Consider the following 21,505-nt stretch of genomic DNA (forward strand, 5'->3'; position numbering starts at 1 on the left):
GCTCCTTCCCTGCCTGTTCTCTGCCTCCTTTTATTCCCTTTCTCTTGTCTGCGTCTCTGGATGCTCCAGGAGCCATGAGCCACCAGTTTAGCTCCCAGTCAGCGTTCAGCTCCAGGAGCAGGCGGGTTTACAGCGCTGGTTCCTCTGCGGGCTCTGATGGTGGGAGCTGGGCTGTGAGGTCCGTGTGTCAGGCCCGAGGGAGGTGTGGCAGTGGTGGTGGTGGGTATGGGAGCCATGCAAGGGGGTTTACCTCCAGGAGCCTGTACAATCTGGGTGGCAGTAAAAGCATCTCCATCAGCCTAGTAGGGAGAAGTGCCAGTGGTTTCTGCCAGGGTGGGGGAGCAGGAGCGGGGTTTGGAGGAGGCAGGAGCTTTGGAGGTGGTGGTTTTGGGGGTCATGGCTTTGGAGGTGGTGGCTATGGAGGAGGTGGCCTTGGGGGTGCTGGGTTTAGGGGTGGCAATTTGGGGCTTGGGGGCTTTGGTCCTTCTTGTCCCCCAGGGGGTATCCAAGAAGTGACCATTAACCAGAGTCTCTTACAACCACTTCACCTGGAGGTGGACCCTGAAATTCAGAGGGTTAAGATGCAGGAGCGGGAGCAGATCATGGTTCTGAACAACAAGTTTGCCTCCTTCATTGACAAGGTGAGTGCCCCAGGGGCAGGCAGTCTCTGGGCTCTGACCTAATGACCTTGTACCCTGCCGCCTCTCACCACATTGTTTCTGGTGATGACAGTCACTTCCAGTGTGTGTGTCCTGGGACCTTAAGAAAGCATTGACTTCATTTAGGCCTCAATTTGACTTCTTGAGGGGTTCATCTTTATCTTTTCATTTTGGCAGGAAAGCAGATCCAAGGAATGAAAATAACAATCAGACAAAATACATGATGTGATCTCGCTCATCATTTTCACTTTCCATCCACCCATCCATCCATCCATTCATCCATCCACCCATCTATCCATTTACTCATTCATCCATATACCTCTTCACCCATCTACCCATTCACCCACCCATTCACCCATCCATCCATCCACCTGCCCACCTACATAATCATCCAGCCCACAAACATTTACTAAGCATCTACTGTATGCCAGACACTCCAGGTGTTTCAGGGTGACAAGGACACAGGTCCTGCCCTCAAGGAGCCCCAGATCTACAGGGAGGAGGATTGTGACAGTGTGTGGGAGGTGTGTTGATAGGGACATCGCTCTCTGGGCCATAGCACAAAGGAGGGTGTGATGAGCTCTGGGCTGATAAAGGTCTTGAAGGTGGAGAAAGAGCCAAGCAGGTTCTCAGGGCAGAGGGAGTTTCCAGGCAGAAGAACCAGGAGGCCTGAGAGTTTGATGCTTTTAGGAAATTTCAAATGGTTACAATTTCTGGAGAACATGGCACAAGAGAGGAAGGAGGAGGAAAGTGGAGATGGAGACACAGAGCAGGGAGAGAGAAGAAAACTGGGCACACTGCAGCAGAACCAAGCTGATGACTCTGGTGGGGATTGCTGGGGGTGAAAGCCAATACCCTGCTATATAAGATTCTGTCTGAGTTCCTCATTTTAGCTCATCCAGGGCCAAGAATAGGCCAGATAGAGCCAAAAAAACCCCTTCTCCCTAGTTTAAGCCTCAGGTTAGATTGGGTCGGGTCCAAACCACCAAGCAGGGGCTAGTAGAAGAGACATGGAAGAGACCTTCCACCAGCATTTCCTTTTGTCCAGAGGTGGTGGAGGCATGGAAGCCACTGGAGGCTCCCCAGAAATTTCTTTACCTTTGGGGATGTAATGGGAAACACCCTGGGATCCAGAGACCCCTGCAGGCTCAGTGACATTCCCTCAGGCCTCAGAGGAGTTCAGTGTTGAGGCCAAAGCTTGATCTATCTCTGAGTGCAGGGTAGCCATCGCCAGAGTCCACCACTGGTCTGTGTATCTGGCCTCTGATATCTAGATGAAAGCTGTCACTTTTCACTTTCATGCATTGGAGAAGGAAATGGCAACCCACTCCAGTGTTTTTGCCTGGAGAATCCCAGGAACGGGGGAGCCTGGTGGGCTGCCGTCTATAGGGTCGCACAGAGTCAGCCATGACTGAAGTGACTTAGCAGCAGCAGCAAGAGGGCTTGATGGGAACAAGGAGATGACAGATGAAGGAGACGCCACTGAAAGATCAAGCTATTTCAAAGGCAGGAAGAAGACAGGGTTGGGAATTGTTGAAATGGCCATGGGCAGCTGATCTCCTGAGACTCTGATTTGATTGTGGTTCCTGCCATTAACAGGATATCTGTTCAGGTTTATGGCATGGGGCTGAGGGCACAGGCCAAAGTTCAAGTGACTATGGTTTCCTGCCCTTCCCTAAGGGCCTGAACTGTGATGACCACGAGGAGAGTACTTACCCAGGAGGGCTCTGGCCTGGCTGGAAGAGAGAAGGCTTCTATCACAGTGGCTTCTGACCCTACCTTCTGACCTGATCTTCCTGCTTTTACCTTTAATCTTGTACAGCCTATTTCTCAGCACCACACCAGTGCCATCCTTTAAAAACATACTACATCACTCAATTTGAACCCTCTGTTGGCTTCCTGTCTCATCAGAAATAATAGCCATGATCTTATAAGGCCCTATATGATCTGGCCCTCTAACCCATAGCTGCTGCTAGTTCCTGGCTTGCATTTGTGAGACTGAGGCCACATTGCTGCTACTGGGTAGAGCCACTCTCAAGCTGCAAGGTTTAGTGAGCAGAGTGAAGGCAGGAACTTAGCTCACCAAGGTACAACTCAACACAGTGACCCTGTACACCTTCTCTGACTCTACTCCTGTTTTCCTTTTGCTCACTGGCACGCTATTACATCCCTCATCCTCCTGTACCCCACCATGGACCTGTCTCAGGGCCTTTGCACTTGCCATTCCCTCTTCTTGGAACTCCTCCCTCTAAGGAGTGGTCCAGCCGAACCCCTCATCTCCTTCAGGTCTTTGCTCACACACTGCTGCTCAGTGAGGCCTCCCTGATCTCCCTATTTGAAGGAGTACCTCATATCAGCATCACTACCCCCATCGGTGTGTTACTTTTCTCCATGGCCCCCATTCAACACACTGTGTAGTTCACATTTGTTTCCTTATAGTCATCTCTTCAAACAGATTATGAACTCCTGGAATGCAGGGGTTTTGTCTGTTTTATTTATAGCTGTATCTCCAGCACCCAGAATACTGTCTGGCATCTGACAGCTGCTCAATAAATATGTGTTGAATGAAAAGTTGAGTCAACCCTTTAGGTGTCAAACTTGGGCTCTCAGAGAGTGGGAATGGAGACAAAGGCTATTTTTTTTTTTTAGAATCAATGACAAAGGAAAGGGATCCCAGGAAAAAAGGATGAGGGACCCCGTTCTTCCCACAGACAGTGCCCTGGCTTTGTTCAGCTGAGCTTGAATCCTCTGTTCAGGGCAATGGGCAGGGTGGGTGGTTGACACCAGCAGCAATGCCAAAGTCTTAGCATCTCATTAGTCCACGGTGATTATGAAGTGTCTCCTCTGTGCTGGGTGCTATGTATCTCCGGGTCTCAGCACCTGGTGTCCGCTGGAGAACACTGCCTTCTTGGGGCTCACATCCCATTGTGGGGAGGAATGTGCTAAAAAACAAAAGACTGAAGTCACGATAGATGCCACAGGGGAAAAGAACAGGGGGTTATGAAGGGGAGACCCCAGGGGGTGCCACCCTAGTTGAGATCTAAAGGGAGACTAGGACTTCACCAGGCAAAGGGTTGGGGAGACCGAGGCTGCTGGAGGCACTGGGAGGTGATTGGAGTGTCATTTGCAGGGGGAGAGGGCCACAGGAGGTCGTGTGGGGTGTGCTTTATCCAGGAAGAAGCTTAACTCTGCATGATGCTAAGTTTGATCTGGGTTGCCTGGGCTTCTCCTGAGTACTGCTGCTGGGACACAGCCCAGCAGTGTTTAGGGGCCCCTGGGGAAAGATCATGATGGCTTTCAGTGATTTTTATAGTGGTTAAATCTCATGAAAATTGCCTGGCACTCCCTGAAGTCAGCTTCTGACTCTGCAGTTTGGGTGACCAATGAAAGCCATAGTTTCTTCGCCTGGGGTGGGGGCTTGGCTAACCCCTTAGCACTCAGAATTGTCCCCCTGCCCCCTCATTGTTTGACATAGAGCTTCCCTGTGGGACCATAAGATCCTCTCCTCTGGTCCCCACAACGCAGAGTACCGGGCTGCGAATGAGCACCCAGTCTCTCCCCTCCCTGGGATCGCCACCAGAGTGACGACTGGCCAGTGGCAGGGATTTCTCATGGGGATGTCACCAACCGGGTGGACAAGCTGTGAGGGTGGCTGCTTTATCTCTTGCTTTGATAAAGCTAACAAAAACAAACCATGGGAAAGAGTATTCTCTGGGCACATTCCAGCCTAGAGTCAGAGCCAAAGGAAGTTAACAAGGGCTGGCTGCTCAGATGGACAGTCTCAGGGCTGGGAATTCTGTCCGCCCTCAACTCCTTAAGCATTGTGGAGAACTATCTTCATGGTTCTCTTCTGACAACACAAAAGAGTGTGTTAGCCTCCTCTCCCACCACTCCCCACATCTCCTGGGCGGCTCCTGGAGGGCATGTGTGTGTGTTTGTGTGTATGTTGGTGGGTATGTGTGGGTGGGTATGTGTTTGTGTGTGTGTGTGTACACACACCTAAGCAAAGCATGGAGAAATCCACTGTCCTCACTTAAGGCACGGGAGGGGAGGCTCCCCCTGCAGGCAGTCGGTGGAGGTAGGACGAAAATTGATCATCATGGGAAGGACAGTCCAGGACTGGATCTGCACGGCCAGCCAGATTTCTGGAGCCTGTACTTACCTTCATGTGCGCAGCTTTGGGGGAAGAAGCAATGAGATCACAGGGTGAGGTCTGCTCTCCATCCTCTTGCTAATGAAGGAAACTGCAACATGGGGATTTCCCAAATGCTAGTTCGATCCCTGGGTTTGGAAATACTTATAAAAACATTTATTGAACAGTAATGAGTTTAGATATGGCTCAGATGGTAAAAAATCTGCCTGCAATGCAGGAGACCCGGGTTCGATCCCTGGGTTGGGAAGATGCCTTGGAGGAGAAAATGGCAACCCGCTCCAGGATTCTTGCCTGGAAAATTCCATGGACAGAGGAGCCTGGCGAGCTATAGTCCATGGGGTCACAAAGAGTTGGACACAGCTGAGTGTGCACACACAACTTGCACACAGGCAACATCAAAGTCCTTACTTTGGGGCGCTAGAACGAATCACATAACTTAAAAAATGTACCTACTTTAAAAATTCTGTCCAAAATTCTTTTCCCTCTTCGGTTATTACAGAGTATTGAGCAGAGTGCCCTGTACTATACAGTAAGTCCTTGTTGGTACTATTTAAAATATAGTAGCGTGTAGATGTCAATCCCAAACTCCTAATTCAAGAATTTGAAAAGGAAAAGATACATGTATATGTGTAACTGAATCACTTTGCTGCACGCCTGAAACTGACACAACATTGTCAATCAACTGCACGTCAATATAAAAACATGGCTAAAATTTCATGTTTTTTAAAAAATTCTGTCTGAGTTATGAGAACATTTAAGTGCGGTGACCTTCCTGAAAAACACACTGGGCAGCAATAGAGGTGGTGGGCCGCAGGATGGGGGCACCTGGGCTAGTGTGTTCAGGAAACAGTTTAATATTCGAAGCCAAAATTATTCCTCCCCTCTTCTTATTTTCTCTTCTTCTCAATCACATGAAGTGTTTCAGCCACAGAGAGACACGAGCCGTGGGTGTGCTGGTGTTTCAGATGCTCTGGGTCACCATTTCCTGAGGTTGGCATGGGGAGCTGAGGGTGGGGATGGACAACTCTACCATGTGAGCTGATAGAACCAAAGGAAACAGGGTACCACTCGGATGGAGGGGACTTGCCTTCAACAGCAGAGTTCGATTAGTGTAATTTTTCGGCAGATTGATCTTACAGTCATTGGTCAACCATCAGAAACAATACTGTATTCATGCATCCTGGTCCTAGAAAAAGAGAGCCCTCTGACCCGTGGAGGGGCGTCCTGATTCTCTGAGGTCTGGATATGCTATGAGGCTCCACCTGCTTCTACCCGTGGGAGTGCTTCTTGGACCCACGGCTTGGGGGTGAACTTGGAGGTTTTCTGTTCTTAGGTGCGATTTCTGGAGCAGCAGAATCAGGTGCTCCAGACAAAATGGGAGCTACTGCAGCAGGTAAACACGTCGACTCAGACCAACAACCTGGAGCCCATCTTTGAAAGCTACATCAGCAAGCTGCAGAGGCAGGTGGATTGTCTCAGAGCGGAGCAGATGCGCCAGAGCTCGGAGATCAGGAGCATGCAGGATGTTGTGGATGACTACAAGAGCAAGTGAGGCTCCAGGAGCAGCAAAGGGGTGGGGAGGAACAAGGCAGGGCACTGGCTTATGGGGCAAGGCTTACTGTGAATGGGTGAGGGCTGGTGGGGCCCTGGACATCAGGTGCAGCCAGGCAGGCTCTGCACCACTGCACAACTGCATGGGCACCATTTTGTACACGGTAGCCCAGGAGTGATGGTATTGCCAGTCAGCTCTCAATTGTATTGGGTGGGAAGGGGAAGCAGAGGATCTTCATGGATGCTGGAGTCACATAAGCCTGGGTTCCAGGGTGGGCTTAGCCACTTTCTGACTGCCTGCAAGGTCAGCTTTCTAAGCCTTTGGTTTTCACATTAGTAAAGTAGGGATAGTGAGTACCCTCCTTGTTGAACTGTTGTGAGGGGGAGATCTGTGGCCTTCAAATTTGAGTGTGCATCAGCTTGTTGAAATCAGATTGGTCTGGGATGGGTGCAGAGGGCTTTCATTTCTAATATGCTTCCAAGTGATGCCGATGCTGGTGGACTGGGAGCCACATATGGGGAACCACTGGTTTAGATAAAATATTCTTAATAGTTCTTAGACTGTTTTTGCACATATGAAACACTCAGTAAGCACTAGCTATTATTAGTAATAATGGTAGGAGTGACATGACTTACTTAATTCTAGGTCAGCTGCTCCTGTCCCATACAGGCAACTGAGCAGCCTCCCCCCAGTCCCATGCGCCCTTGCTGGGAGTGTAGGGTGCTTCTCTTAACATCATCTTGACGTGCTCACTGTGTTGAGCAGTCACATGTGTGTGAGTCAACAGGGGGAAATGAAATGCACACTGAAGGTGACGGGGGCAGAACGGCATGTGAATTTTTTTTCTCTTTTAAAAAATTTAGTCAAAGTGGTTGTTATTTAGGTTATCATTTAAAAAAATGATCGAACTGGACAAATGTACAAAGGTAAGATATTAAAATAAAAAGGACATTTTGGGGATGTTCTATGTGGCTCTGGATTTTCCACATTGTGGGGTTGTGCCTCTGTTGACCTGGAGAGCCAGGAGGTGGCTCCAGCTGCTTGTCAGCGAGAGTGGCAGGCCCTGGCAGGGGACAGCCGGAGTCCAGGACCATAAAAGTTTGGGCAATTCCGAGCCTCCCACTGCACAGAAAAATCTCAAGGAACCAAGGTCAGCCCTTGCAGCCTGTCTGTGTTTCTGACCTCCCCTCAACAGGTATGAGGAAGAAATCAACCGGAGGACTAGCAGCGAGAATGACTTTGTTGTCCTGAAGAAGGTGAGGGATGGGGGTGTCCAGAGGGGGACTGTGGGTTCAGGAGGCTGAGAAGAGGCAGGGACTCCTTTGGGATGCAGTAGAACTGAGGGGTAGACAGGTGAGCTTGGGGCCAGCTTGTCAAGGGTGTTTCCCAAATGCTGGGGCCCTGACCCTGAAACAGTAAGTCTCAAAAGTGTGTTGCTAATGTGAATCTTGAAAAGTTTTTGAGTTTTTAATCTCTCCAGAGTCCTGAAAGTGGAATTAAATTAATGGGCAGCATGTGAGTGTGTTGTGTGGGGGCCTTAGGACCTGGGGTGTTTCGCATGACTGGCCAGGATGAGGAGCTGATGAACACTTCCTTCTGGCCTGGAAAGCCCAGGTTTGCTGGCTCCTTATTTGAGTGAGGAGAGGAAATTTGCAGGCAAGGAAATAAACCCAGAGAGGCTTTGCCATTTGCCCAAGGCTGCCCAGACAGCTGGTGGCAGGGCAACTGAGTCAGACTGTCTTCGCTTGCTGTTCAGGATGTGGATTCTGCTTATCTGAGCAAAGCGGAACTGCAGTCCAAGGCAGACACTCTGCTTGAGGAGGTTGATTTCATGAAATATTTATTTCAATCGGTGAGTGAATATCTCAAATATTTTCTATGAGATGATGAGCTCAGTCCTCATAAGAAACCCTTCTCTTTTCTACATCTGTCAGGCGGTGTGGGATGTAAGAGGAGGAGGTCTGACACTCAACCTTACCCCCGGGGGTGCCTCTCCCCAGTCACCTCAAGTCTGTGGACCTGGAGTCAGAATCGTTTCAACCCCCAAAGCTCAGGGTTCTGGGTGGGGCCCTGGAGATGGGAGGTGGGAGATAGTGAGACAGTCTTTGCTTTTGTCTGGAAAGGAAGGTTAATGCCCAGGACATATGGGGTAAAACCAACCAGACAGCTTCATCAGCACTGGGGAGTAGATGGGGCCATCAGGGAACTCTGTGGGAGAGGGCAGTGTGGGTCTTAAAGGGAACACAGATGAAGACTGGAGAGGGGGATAACACACTCCTCCCAACCCTGGTCTAACTTGGAGACACCTTCTCTGGACTGGATGCTGTCCTGGGAGCTGTACTGGTTCTTGGGTATCTCCAGTCTATAGATGAGAGAACAGGGGTACTGAGAGACTGAGTTCCTTGCTCAGTTACCCAGCTGGTTAACAGTGGAGCCCAGATGCTAAAATTAGTCTGAACGTCTACACACATGGAGTCCTTTCTGCTGCCTCTGGGAGCTCACGTGATCTCAAGGAACAAGCCTGCCTGGCTGGGGGTCCAGCTCAAGATGGCAGCCAAGCCAGAGTAAGGAGGGATGGAGGGTCCAGGAAAGGCATGATGGGCAGCTCTGAGTTCAGGCTCCCTTCTTCTCTGAGCCTAGATCCGGATGCCTGTACCTTTAGTGAAGGTCCCTCTGGGCACACAACAGTGATTCTAAGAGCTTTTCCCAGAGAGCTTTTCTCTCTCAAGGCTTCCCCAGACAGCCTTGGTTGGGGGGCATAGAGGGAAACTGAGGTCCCAGGAGGGGAGTGGAAGAAGTCAGCCTGTGTTCCATGCCTTGCAGGAACTGTCTCAGATGCAGACCAACATCACCGACACCAACGTCATCCTGTCCATGGACAATAACCGCTCCCTGGATCTGGACAGCATCATTGATGCCGTGAGGATCCAGTACGAGGAGATTGCACAAAGGAGCAAGGACGAGGCTGAGGCCTTGTACCAGACCAAGGTGAGCATCACCATCCCCAGCCCAGGCCTGGTGCCCTAAACTGAGCATGCCTCCCAGAACTTGTATTGTCTTTTTCTTATTTCTAAAGTAAAACATGTTTGCTATAGACAATTTCAAGATTACAGCTAAAGATTACTCATATCCCACTACCACTATGAATATGTCAGCATATTTTCCGCTTGTTCTTTGTAGCTAACCTTTATTGAAAACTCACACATATCAGGCACTGCACTAAGTGCTTTTATACATAGAATTTCATTTACTCCTTACAACAACGCTATGAGGTAAAGATTCATTGATTGTTTTACCAATAATAGAGTATGAGGTTACCAGTTTCCCTTGGCTCTTATGGTTGGGAAGTAGCAGAGGCAGAATTTAATTAAATTCAGGTGCACCATCTACACGTCCATGCGCTCAGCCACCATGATGTTTTCTTATTTTTTCATAATGATATCTTTAAAAATATCTTTTTATATTTTTCTCTTTCATTTATTACTTGCGAATACCTTTCTCTGATACTAAATATTTGACATCATTTTTAAGAGCAGGGTGGTATTTCATGGTAAGAATATGTCTCCAGTTTTCAGATAAACATCTTTGTACCTAAGTTTTGGGGGACATCCTTGGTGACTTGTTTAACATAAATGGACTCAGAACTTTCTGGAGGGCGAACACAGCAGTTAAGAGTCAAAGGCCAGTCACTCAGTTCTGAACACCTGGCGCCTGAGATCTGTTTTGTGGGTTACCTGTGACCATCTCCAATCGTGGCTGGCCTCTATCCCACTGTCCTGCAGGCAGGTGTTCTGAGTGCCATGGGGTCTGGCAATAGACTGGGGAGATAGTCAGCAGTGAGGACTTCAGAATGCAGAGATGCACTGGAGCCCACGCTCCCCCTTGTTTTCTTCAGAGGCACCCCGCTCTGCTTCCTCTGTAACAGGCATCAAGAGCCTGGTTTTGTCATGGCCTGCAGGTGGAGGTCCTCTTGATGGGACCATAGATACAGGAATGGAGATAGAGAGGAAAATGCTGAGGGCCTCTGAAGAAGTAAGGTCCTGAGTGTTAGAGAAATCATTCTGGAAAAAGGGGAGGAAGGAATATGATGGGATGGGAAAAGTGAGAGGGGCCCAGTATGGGCAAAGTTTAGATGTGGGAAAAAGGAGGTAAAAGGGGGCATCAAGAAGCAGGTTTGTCTTGTTTGGTCCTGATTCTGAATCTCTGTCTCGAGATATAGGCATCTGTGTGTGTGTGTGCATATCTGTGTATGTGCTGTCAGATGAGGGAGGTTTGGTACAAGTGTGAGTGTGTGTATGGGGGATCACAGCTCTAGGGAGGCTTACTCTGGGACCTTCCCTAGGGGAGAGCAGCCTTGGGCAGGGTCTGGGAAGGCAGACTCACTCCTTCCTGGAGGAGTGTGTGATGAGCAGCAGGCTGACCATGATGCTGCCCTTGACCCTCAGTTCCAGGAGCTCCAGATCACAGCGGGAAGACATGGAGACGAGCTGAAGACCAGCAGGATGGAGATCTCCGAACTCAACCTCACCATCCAGAGGCTGCAGGCAGAGATTGGCAACGTCAAGAAGCAGGTGAGATATATGCTCAGGGCAGCTGATCAGAGCTTCTACCTCCCATGACACCCTGCCTCATGAAGCTCTGGAAACTCATGCCCCACATGGTTCTTCTCCTTGACTCTCCCGAGTAGATCGAGCACATGCACACCATCATTTCTGATGCAGAGGAGAGGGGACAACAGGCCCTCCAGGATGCACAGCAGAAGCTGCAGAACCTGGAGGCCGCCCTGCAGCAGTCCAAGGAGGAGCTGGCCCGCCTGCTGCATGACTACCAGGCGCTGGTGGGAACTAAGCTGTCCCTGGACGTGGAGATTGCCACCTACCGCAAGCTGCTGGAGGGCGAGGAGAGCAGGTGGGCCGTGTATCCGGACCAGAGCGCAGGCAGGCTGCAGCCCTGGAGTAGTGGGATTATTTAGAGAGTCCCAATTTATACAATCCCAGCTTTCCTGGGAAGACTGGTAGCTCAGGGTGAGCAGAAACGTTCAAGTCAGAAGCAGAGGACATGTGAGTAGGCAGCACCATTGTCATCGCTGTCTTATTTCCCAGTGCAACGTCCCTAATACCACAGCTTAAGCCACTGCAGCCAGGTGGTGACCCCCAAGGCTAAAAGGCTTCACGAAAATGCTTCAAATTCCCTCTGCCTGCACTGGCTCCCTGACCTCTCTGCTCCCAACACACCTCCCCTGCTCCCGATGTCTCCTGGCTGATGATTGCTTTCCTTCAGGCTTTGTGGATAGTGCTGACTGTGTGCACCTTGGTTTTTACAGGATGTCAGGGGAGCTGCAGAGCCAAGTGAGCATCTGTAAGTAGCAGAGCCCAGGAGTGGGGCTGGTTGGGGCTGGGGGAGGGAGGGTCCATGAGAAGACTGGCCAGCAGAAATCTGGCAGTGGGCATTTTTGTGTCCAGTTCTACACAACGAAAAGCAAAGTAAGCAAGGACAACTGCACAGCCCAGAGAAATAGGTTGAAATAATACACGACCTTAGTTTTCCTTTATTTTGATTTTTATGATGCCTAATAATTAGTAGCGGCTTAGAATTCTTCCGGGTGTAGCAAAAATGAAAATGCCCCCTGACATTCCTTTGTATTAGGAAGAATACTTCTGAAATGGGGAGACTTTGATCCATGCTTTTGGCAAGTCAGATGCGGCCAGTGATGAAGGATGTAGGGGGCTGCTTCGAGGGTAGGTGCAGGAGGGTCCGCCCTGCCCAGTCCTCTGACCCCCTTGTGGGCTGTCCTTGCCCCCACAGCTGTGCAGAGCAGCCAGCTGACCATCGGCGGAGGTGCCCGGGGCTCTGGAGGTTACAGCGGTGGCGGAGGTTACGGAGGCGGCGAAGGTTACGCAGGCGGCAGCAGCAGTGGAGGCTACGGCGGCGGCGGCTCGCGCGGGGGCTCGGGCGGGGGCTCGGGCGGCTACGGAGGGGGCTCTCGAGGGGCCAGTGGAGGCGGTTATGGTAGCGGCGGTGGGAGCTACGGAGGGAGTAGCAAAAGTAGCAGCAAGTACCGGGGCGGAAGCGGCGGCGCCTCCCGAATGCAGATAATCCAAACGTCTACCAGCACCTCCCACAGGCGTATACTGGAGTAGAGTGCCAGGCTTCTGGGACGTCAGGCTTCTGCAACGCCTCGCGGCTCACAAGCACCACCTCCTGCCCCCACCCGCCACACCAATCCTGACCCCCATCCCCTTACCTTTTCCCGATGGGTCTCAGCAGTTTTGCCGATAAATTCCTCTAGACAGGGAATCAGGTAGATAATCCCAAACGGCAGATCTCTATTTGGAGGGCATTGACCTGTAGTCCAAACACAGCCAGGCACATTCTCAAGTGAGATGCCTCAGCTGGCCCAGCTTGGGGACACTTGCGGATAATGGAGAGTTGATGTCAAGTATACCAGGTTTCTCTCTCCAGGCTCCCCTTCTTGCACATGGGCTTCTCTTTGAATAAGAATCCATTCCTTAGGGCTGGGGTTCCCAGCCTCCAGGATCTAATATTAACCTGATGACCTGAAGTAGAGCTGATATAATAATAATAGAAATAAGATACACAATAAATGTAATGCAATTGAATCATCCAGAAACCATCTCCCCCCACCCTCTGGTCCAGGGACAAATTGTCTTCCACAAAACCAATTCCTGGTGTCAAAAAGGTTGGGGAACGCTGCCTTAGGGGACTTGAAAATGAGGTCTTTGAGTGAGTAGCTGAGGACGAGGCAGGCCAGCTTGGTAAGGAGAACTTCTGCGCCAGGGGTCGATTCCTGCCTCTTGATCTGTAGCCCCATCCATTGCTATTGCTGGAGAGTGTGGATTTACACATCAGACACCTGTAAGTCCTGTCTGGTCCTGATTCTGAATCTCTGTGTCAGGAAACATTATCCCTTGGGTTAACAGCCCAAGACGGGGTGTCCAGAGAGCAGAAATGTTTGTCCACAGGGAGGACTGTAACTAGCAGTGAGTGAAGGAGTCGATGGACAGCAGTCTGGTTCTATTCTGTCCTGACTTCCTTTGGAAGCTCCATTCTTTGGAAGTGTGGCCCTTCCTGAACTCTGCTTCATAATGACTCTCTGGAGAATTGCCCAGCAGGCTGGGCACGTGCAGCCCAGCACTGATCTGTCCAGGTGCCCAAGCCCTGAGGAGTTTGCGAATCACACTTGGGTCTTGGGAAGGTTCAACCCTGAACTTGTCTGCAAGCTGCCCGCTGTTTGCAAGGTACAGCTTCATGCTCTTCCCAGACTGCAAAGTCCCTCCTGACTCTTGTTCTCTGTGATTCTCTCTTTGTGAGACTCTGACTGTTTATTTTGGGTCTCACATAAGATACTTGAGAAATGCTGGAGGGGACAGGATAGGGCAAGTATGACCAACTAATGGGGCCTTGTGGGCCTTGAGAGAGGGCCAGCTTTGCTGCTTAGATCTGGATTTACCTCCGCTTGTTCGCTGAGTCCTAATATGATGTCCATGTCAATGACACTCCTGAGGCATCTGCTGGATTCAGTGTGGGTTCCCTAGGAAGTACTGTGACCTCATCATCTCCTGGTTGAAGGTTGTACCTTGAAGGGGTTGACATTTCTGGTGTTTCTACAATAAATTTTCTGTGCTCTCCAAACTGCTGTTTGATCACACGAGTTTACTCTTTTTTTACTTTCTGCAGGCTTCTGAAATTATTCATAATTGAAAAGTTTACAGCTTTTATTAGTTTTTTATTGCATGAGTAATAGTTGACCCTCAAAAACCTTGCACACATAATCATAAAATTAAACCTTAAAGTGGATGATCTTTGAAAAGTCAGTTACATGTTTGTTCAGGAGGAATTTGTTCTGCTCCCATCGTGTGGCAGGCAGTGGCCTATGCACTGGGGATGTGATGTTGAATGAACACATTTCGGAATCTGAAGGCACTCACAACACAAACGGGGAGGGTACAGTGGGAGATGAAATCGGAGTGTGGGCCCCTATGGACCCTTGGCCTGAGGGTGGAAGCAAGGCCATATTGAGGACAGAGGCAGACCCACTGAGCAGGAGCAGTGGGGGCCGCAAGAGGTGCACATGCTGGGGAAGGGAAGTTTGGTCCCAACAGGCTCTTGAAGGAAAGTAGAACAAATGGGGAAACAGAGTCAGAGCAGCTGTGGACATGGAGTCAGGGAGGGGCCCTCCAGACAGGGGAATGATCTGCTCAGAGTCTTGAAGATCAGAAAGTGTGAAAGTGTGTGTGAGTGACAGGGGACAGCCAGGTAGGAGAAACTGAACTGGAGAGAGAAGAAGCTGAGGCCATTAACTCAGCAGAGTTTATGGTCAGGGGTGTCTTTAACTGATGTCCCCCAGGGAGGCAGAGATGCAGAAATTCAAGGGTGGAGCAGGTTAAGCCATCACCTTATCCTCTGTGGTATTTCTGAGTCTGTGTAAAGGAGTCACGTAAAAGATGTGACCTGCTTTCTCATTCTCTGAAGGAATACAGATGGAATTTGGATATGGGATTCATTCAAATAGAACTGCAACTCCTTTTGATGAGACATTGTGTTCCCATGTGTAGGCCTACATTGTCTTGGAGGAGTTTCTCCCCATCTCACCTGTCTTGAAAGCAGGCCTGTGGGGCAAGAACTGGGAAAGGGAAATGAGGGCAGAGGGGCTGCCCAAGGGGAGGGATAAAGGGAGCAGACAAATACAATTTCTACACTTAAAAGTCAAAAGAGCACAAAGACCAGGATGGGAAGACATGGACAAACAGCAGTGAGTAGAAACATGATTGAAAGTATTCAGCTGAGACTGCACACGAGAGAGTAAGGTGCACAGGCTTCGAGGCCAGGCATGGGAACCAGCAAGAGTGTGATGTGTAGAGCCTCCTTTTTCATCTGTAGAAAGAGCCTAGAAGAGACGACCAAGATGGACAGGTGGGAATGCAGCGATTTGGCTCAATATTAGAAGTATCTTTTAATTAATCCTGACATGAGAGAGGCCACGTGGATTTAGCACATTGTAAGCAGAGGTTGGCTAACTATTTGGCAAGAGGTTGAGGGAGGGAGTGAAGGATGGGTGGGGTTGTGTGCATAGCAGCATTTCATGTCTTTGTTGCCCTAAGAGTTTGTGCAATGAAGCCTGAGAAAAAAGGAATTCTACTCTCTATTTTATAGTTGGGAAACTTGAGGTCAGATGCCAAGGAAGGACCAAGTCATGGAGAGGTCAAGAGCTCTCTAACCAGGACTGTTTTCTGGCATCACCAGACCTATTTCAGGGTGTGGATTTGATTATCCCTGGGATCATGCACATGTGTAGGATGTGTATGATGTTCTTAAGGAATCCAAATTGGCTCTGGAAAAAATACACAAGGCCAACCAGAGGCCATCTTTCCCATACTTCTCCTTCTGGACAGGAGTTGGGATTGACTCAGAAAGCATGGCCCTGCCTTTTCTTTTCAGAAGCCCTGACCATCCCCATCATGGAAGACCGGGGGGCAGATGGAGGGAACTATGTGCCTGAATCCAAGGATTCTTGGAACAGAGATTCCACAAAGCAGTGAGATGTGAAGGCCAAGGAGAAGGAAGGATCTTGGACTCTAAGGAGAAGTTTCATGTGATATTCTGGGGCTGAGCAATGGGGCTGGGCACTAAAAGAGACCAGAGGATGTTTCCTGCTACAAACATTATTCCTGTTAGAGATAAAGAGAGATCCCATCAGGAGCAAATGCCTCTCATCTTTAGCTCATCCTGGTGAAAAACATGAATGGGTCCACAGCCCTTTACTATGTACAAAATGCTTTCACACACATTCTCTCAGATGACCCTCACTGGCACTGGGAAAGTGATGTGGAGATCACATGCGGTCCCTTCCACGGGCCATAACGTGCGCCATCCCTGCTTCTGGTCCATGCTATTCCTGCAAGGCAGTTACTCAGAGGGAGTGCCGAGCAGACCCATCCATCCACCAGCAGAGGGGTGGACAGGTGGGAGAACGGCACCCAGGGCAGCAAGACTCCCAGGGAAAGTGTGCCAGCGGACCCTCCCTCTGAGAGGCTGGGGCAGGGCAGGGAGTTCTGGGAATCTAAATGTAATTCCACCAGCTACTCATCTACATAGATTTCGATCTTGAGACACGGTGAAGAGGAGGAGCAACCATGGTTCAATAAAATTCTCACTCTGTCTGACAAGGCGTATGTTTCTGGGCTGGGAAAGTCTTTGGTCTAAGGAAGTCTCTCAAGAATGTCGCCTCACCCTCAGTGACCGGCCCTTTGGCCCAGGAGGTGTCTTCTAATTATAAGCCAAGGGTTCTGATGGTTCCTCTTCAAGCTCAGTGTAACTCCCATTCTTTTGTTAGAACCACCGCCCTGGTTTTTATCAGCTCTCTGATCAGTCCTAGAAATTGTATGTCTTCAGATTGATCAATGCTACGTTGCAAGGCTGAGTTGGGAACTTGGGATGCTGGGAGCTTCTCCAGCTTGGAGGATCTGTTCTGAACATCCCAGTGCTATGCCTGAAGGGCTCTTAGGGGTGTTCCGGTGATGTGGCCCAGCTTCCACGCCTGTTTCAGTGTGCCCGGCCCCGGGGATCGTCCCCGCCCAACAAAGCAGGCATCCCACAGGGAGGGTTATTACCAGCCTGGTCTCACTCCGTTCAGCTCAGGTGCACTCAGTGTTCCTTTCTGTAGTGATGGGCCCCTAGTTTCCTATTACAGATTTATGGACCCCATGATTCCCTTAGGTTTCCTTCCACAAGATGCCCTCATTTCAAGAACTTGAACTTCCTTTCCAGGTCTTTTCACTGTTTTCAGTGAAACATGGGGCTTGTTCCAAAGCTTTTCCTGATTATTATGTCTCCTTCTAGGTCCTTCCAAATGCGAAGGCGAGAGAGATAATCCCTGCTCCCTCTCTCTATCATTTACTACATTTCAGTTTCCCTATAAGTTAGATATAGTCTCTATTTTATAGATGAGGAAAGCAAGATCAGAGAGGGTAAGTGACCTGCCTAGGGTCACAGAGCTAGAAATTTACATTCAGGAGGTAGACTGTGCCTCAAAGTAAGACAATCTCTACCTCTCTTCTTCCATATGTTCAGCTTTAACTTCCTCTTTTCTGACCTCTGCTCTGCTCCAGCATTGCCAGTGGGTGACTTCTGGGGGCCTCCTTTGCTGTCAGTCTTGGAACAGGCTGCCCCTAGCTCTTCACATGTCTCCTCTGTAAGGAGCCTTGGCCCTTTCTCTGCTGACTGTCGGCTTTCAACATCTCACCCCGCCTCCCCATTGTCTGTCATTTTCCTTTAGGCCTTCCAGGCTTTAGCTTTCCCCACTGCCCTGAAATTTTCTTCTCCCACGTCCCTGGTGGAGTCCCACAGGGCTGGGTGGCTTGTCATTGCATGTCTCTCTTTGACGCTTTTCTCAGTCCCATCCCTCGAAAAGCTCTCAAAATAACACCACACTGCCCCTCCCTCTCCCCTCAGCCTGCCTGTGACAGCCTCATCTCATTGATCAGTTCTGGGGAGTGTGTGTGAAGATCCTGGGGATTGGAGGTGCTCCAGCATTCTGTCTGGCACTGTTGGGAGTACCCCTCAGGGACAGGAAATCCTGTGGGAAGCTGGGGAAAGAACGGGGCTGAGAAGGTACCCAAAGACACAGAGGACTTAGTCTTGCTTTCAGAAGGCTTACAAAGCAACTGGGAGACAGCAAACACATATGCACACAAGTGAAAATGAGCCAACTGATACATCAATATGCATTTGAATCTGGCAGCAACTGAGCTTAGGAAAAGAAACCAGTGGAGCAGCTGAGTGATCAAGGAACACTCCCTGGAGGAGTGGGCCTGTCCACTGCTCAGTGGAACAGATGAAATATAGGCATCTGTCTTCAAGGCCTGCTAGACCAAAAACAGATATTCAGGCCCAGATGCTGAAGAATTGAGATCTTGACTACGGGCAGGAGTTTGAAGACAGTTGCCAAGGCAACCTGAAGGTCTTTCAGAGAAGAGTAGAAGTAGGCTTGGAAGATAGAGTGTTACAGAGAAAAAGGGAAGAAGAGGATTTGGCCTGGGCAAAACAAGCGAACGGCAAGGTCAACGTGTGAGCCCTGGTAAGAGGGTGGTAAAGCTGAAAGTGATGCGGGTGGAGAGGCAGGCCAATGGCAAGAAGAGACCCATGGGGTGGATGAAGGCAGGCATGTACTTGGGTCTAATGAGCTGGCCTTGTCAGTTACCACCTGGGCACATCTTTATGAACATAAAATGTCTTTTTTTAAAAAATTGGAAGATAATACTTTTACGTTATGTTAATTTCTATTGTACAGCAAAGTGAGTCTGCTGTATATACACACGTATCTCCTCCCTCTTGAGCCTCTGTCTTCCTACCCCATCCCACCCGTCTAGGTCATCACAGAGCACCAAGCTGAGCTCCCTGTGCTATACAACAGATTTATATAATTTCCCTTCTTTAAAATGGGGCTAATAACTCCTGCCACATGAACTTTTTGTGATTTTTAAATGAATTGTAGCTCCTACCACATGACTGGTACCTGTCAGGGTTAGTGTTTCTTTCTGGTTGCGTCTTTCCTTTACTTTTATAAATGCAGGGAACGCAAATAAGCCAGAAATGAGGGCTTGTGGTTATTATCTTTCTCCCATCTTTGCTTTTTAATATCACCACACGCTCATCACCATCCTAGGGACTCGGTAGGACACACACTTGGTTACCAGGCAGCATTTCAGTTTCTAGTCATTTGAGGAGACCTCAAAAGTAAGCAGTGAAAAGAGAATGGAAGTGATTCAGAAATTGGAGGATTCCCAGGAATTGACCGTATGACTTGGGAAAATGTTTTGACATCTCTGGGTCTGCCTTCTCACTTTTTTGATAGGCAGGTTAGATGGTGGCATCTTGGAGTGATTCTCTTCCCACTCATTTACAGGAACCAATTCCCCCAGCCCATCCTTGAGCTGTTCTCTAGTTTCAGAGGAAGAACACTTGAATCAGAACCAGAAAACTCAGCTTCTAGTCCCAGATGTGTCTTTTCCAAGCTGGAGTATTTAAGATGCTGAATCTCTCTTGAGTCTCAGTTTTGTGTTTCATAAAATGGCTTGAACACAGCACGACTGCCTAGTTCTCAGGACTCTTGTGGGAATCGTGTCTTCTGAGTCTGTTCTTGGTGAGGTGTAGGGTGCAGATATAAGCTGATGGTTATTTTATGCCTTCTTGTTGCTTCTAGCAGCAGCTAGTGTAAGTTTTGCGGTTCTGTGAATTGTCTATGGACTGTTTGCCTATCCACCTCTTTGATTCTTCTCTATGTCAGTTTCTTAGTTTGAGGTTGGAAGCATGGATCACTGCAAACATCAGCTGTGGGCTGGCAGAGGTAAGAATGAACACACACACACTCACACACACTCACACACACATACACATATGCACACCCCTCCAAACTGCTAGAAGGAATCAATTATGCAGTGATATGTCTCATGAGGGAGTGTGCTGAACTAAAAGGATTTTGATTGCCTGTTAAAAGATGATTAGGCAACAGGTATCACCCTGCCAAGACCATCCCAAGTCCCATCGTTCCCAGTGAGGGACAAGATCTGGATTGCTCATTCCCTTAAGAGATGGTTGGTGTAGCAGCTCAAGAATGGTAGCTTTGGGACAGAGTCTGAGACAACAGTGCCATGGAGATTAGGGGAAGGGGAGCACTGGGGAGGTGAGGGGCACTTTCTGGAGGAGAGTGTAGGGCAGAAACTGTGGAAAAAGAGGATGGAAAAGGCACAGTGGTGAGGAGCAGGCTGGAGAGGGTGTCCTGGTTCATAACCATAGGGTGATGGGACCAGATGGTCTTCACTGACAACCTCCCTCCTGCATAGTTGGTATTCCCCAGTGGAGCCCTCACACTTAAGTCTATGACTGATCAATACCACTCAGGGTAGCTTAAAGCCAGCTGAAGTCAGAATCCACTGCTCACAGAGTCTTCAACTCTGTGTTTACATTCCAGGGTGAGGAGCATGCCTGGCTTCTAAGAAGTGTCAGAATGAAAGTCTGTGTAGGGTCCAGGTCTTCCCAGATTCCAGTGCCACTACTGGCCATTAAGACTAACCAAGGGCTGCTCTCCAGGAAGGCCCCTGGGGATTGTTTCCTGACCCCTGCAATGCATGCTGGGTCCTTTTGCATCTGAATGGCAGCAAAATCCAGATCACCGACTCGATGGACATGAGTTTGAGCAAGCCCCGAGAGTTGGTGATGGACAGGGAAGTCTGGCATGCCGCAGTCCATGGGGTCGCAAAGAGTCAGACACGATTGAGCAACAGAAGTGAACTGGCAGCAAAATCCCTACTGAATTCTGAGTCTCCCCTTTTCAGAGTAAACTGGAGAAACATTTTCCAAGCACGTGCACGTGTCTGGAGCCATGGACTCAAAGGGATAAAATAGGCCTTCTGCCCTTGGAGCTCTCTGCAAGGGAATGGCTTCCCAGACTATCTGATTTTACACATAGTGGGCAGCACACCCCGAATTCAGCTTCTGTGCTGTCATATAACATGTGGGTTAGGATCTTGTGCACTGCAGCTTGGCATCCCCTGTTCAATCCCAGCCATGCTGTCTGCCATCTATGTCAACCTGGCAGGCTGTCCAACCTCTGTGTCTCAGTTTACTCATTTTAAAAATGGGTAGCATAGTAGCATCTATCTCAAAGCATTTCTTGAAAGTTGATATATATAAAGCTCTTCCCTGGTGACTCAGTGGTAAAGAATCCACCTGCCAATGCAGGAGATGTGGGTTTGATCCCTGGGTCAGGAAAAACCCCCGGAGAAGGAAATGGCAACCTACTCCAGTCTTCTTGCCTGGGAAATCTCATGGACAGAGGAGCCTGGTGGGTTACACGGGGGGTGCAAAAGAGTTGGACACAACTTCGTAACTAAACAACAACAACATGTAGACCAGTCCTGGTACCTGGTCAGTTATTGATACATTATTATTAATTAGCTATTCTTGCTCTAGCTTGCCATTATAATTACTCTCATTATTATTATTGATGTTATTACTATTGACATTACTGTTGTCCAGAAGCAATTTAAACCTCTCAGGCCAGCTTTCCTGACTTCCATCATTGTTCTCTCTTCCAAATCTACATCCATCTTTTCTTACAGT

The 21,505-nt window shown here is 49.3% G+C and overlaps 1 protein-coding gene across 1 annotated transcript; it reads left to right on the top strand.

Annotated features, from left to right (window-relative positions):
• The first annotated feature begins 4 nt into the window (after positions 1-4).
• KRT77 (keratin 77) lies at positions 5-14,017 on the top strand. Its single transcript, XM_086399340.1, has 9 exons — positions 5-641; positions 6,146-6,360; positions 7,560-7,620; positions 8,121-8,216; positions 9,188-9,352; positions 10,810-10,935; positions 11,052-11,272; positions 11,688-11,722; positions 12,170-14,017. Exons 1-9 carry the CDS (start codon positions 75-77, stop codon positions 12,502-12,504), a joined length of 1,821 nt encoding a protein of 606 aa, XP_086255466.1. The 5' UTR covers positions 5-74; the 3' UTR covers positions 12,505-14,017.
• The last annotated feature ends 7,488 nt before the right edge of the window (positions 14,018-21,505 follow it).

The sequence above is a fragment of the Bos grunniens genome, chromosome 5, assembly GCF_055505025.1.
Source record: "Bos grunniens cultivar Pamir isolate PY7600 chromosome 5, Bosgru_T2T1.0, whole genome shotgun sequence".
Taxonomy (NCBI): domain Eukaryota; kingdom Metazoa; phylum Chordata; class Mammalia; order Artiodactyla; family Bovidae; genus Bos; species Bos grunniens.

Excerpts from the sequence above, each read along its gene's own strand:
- KRT77 (XM_086399340.1), top strand. The coding sequence starts at position 75 with ATGAGCCACCAGTTTAGCTCCCAGTCAGCGTTCAGCTCCAGGAGCAGG. Across the intron at positions 642-6,145 it reads TTGCCTCCTTCATTGACAAG|GTGCGATTTCTGGAGCAGCA; the intron begins GTGAGTGCCCCA and ends TTCTGTTCTTAG. Across the intron at positions 10,936-11,051 it reads TTGGCAACGTCAAGAAGCAG|ATCGAGCACATGCACACCAT; the intron begins GTGAGATATATG and ends TCTCCCGAGTAG.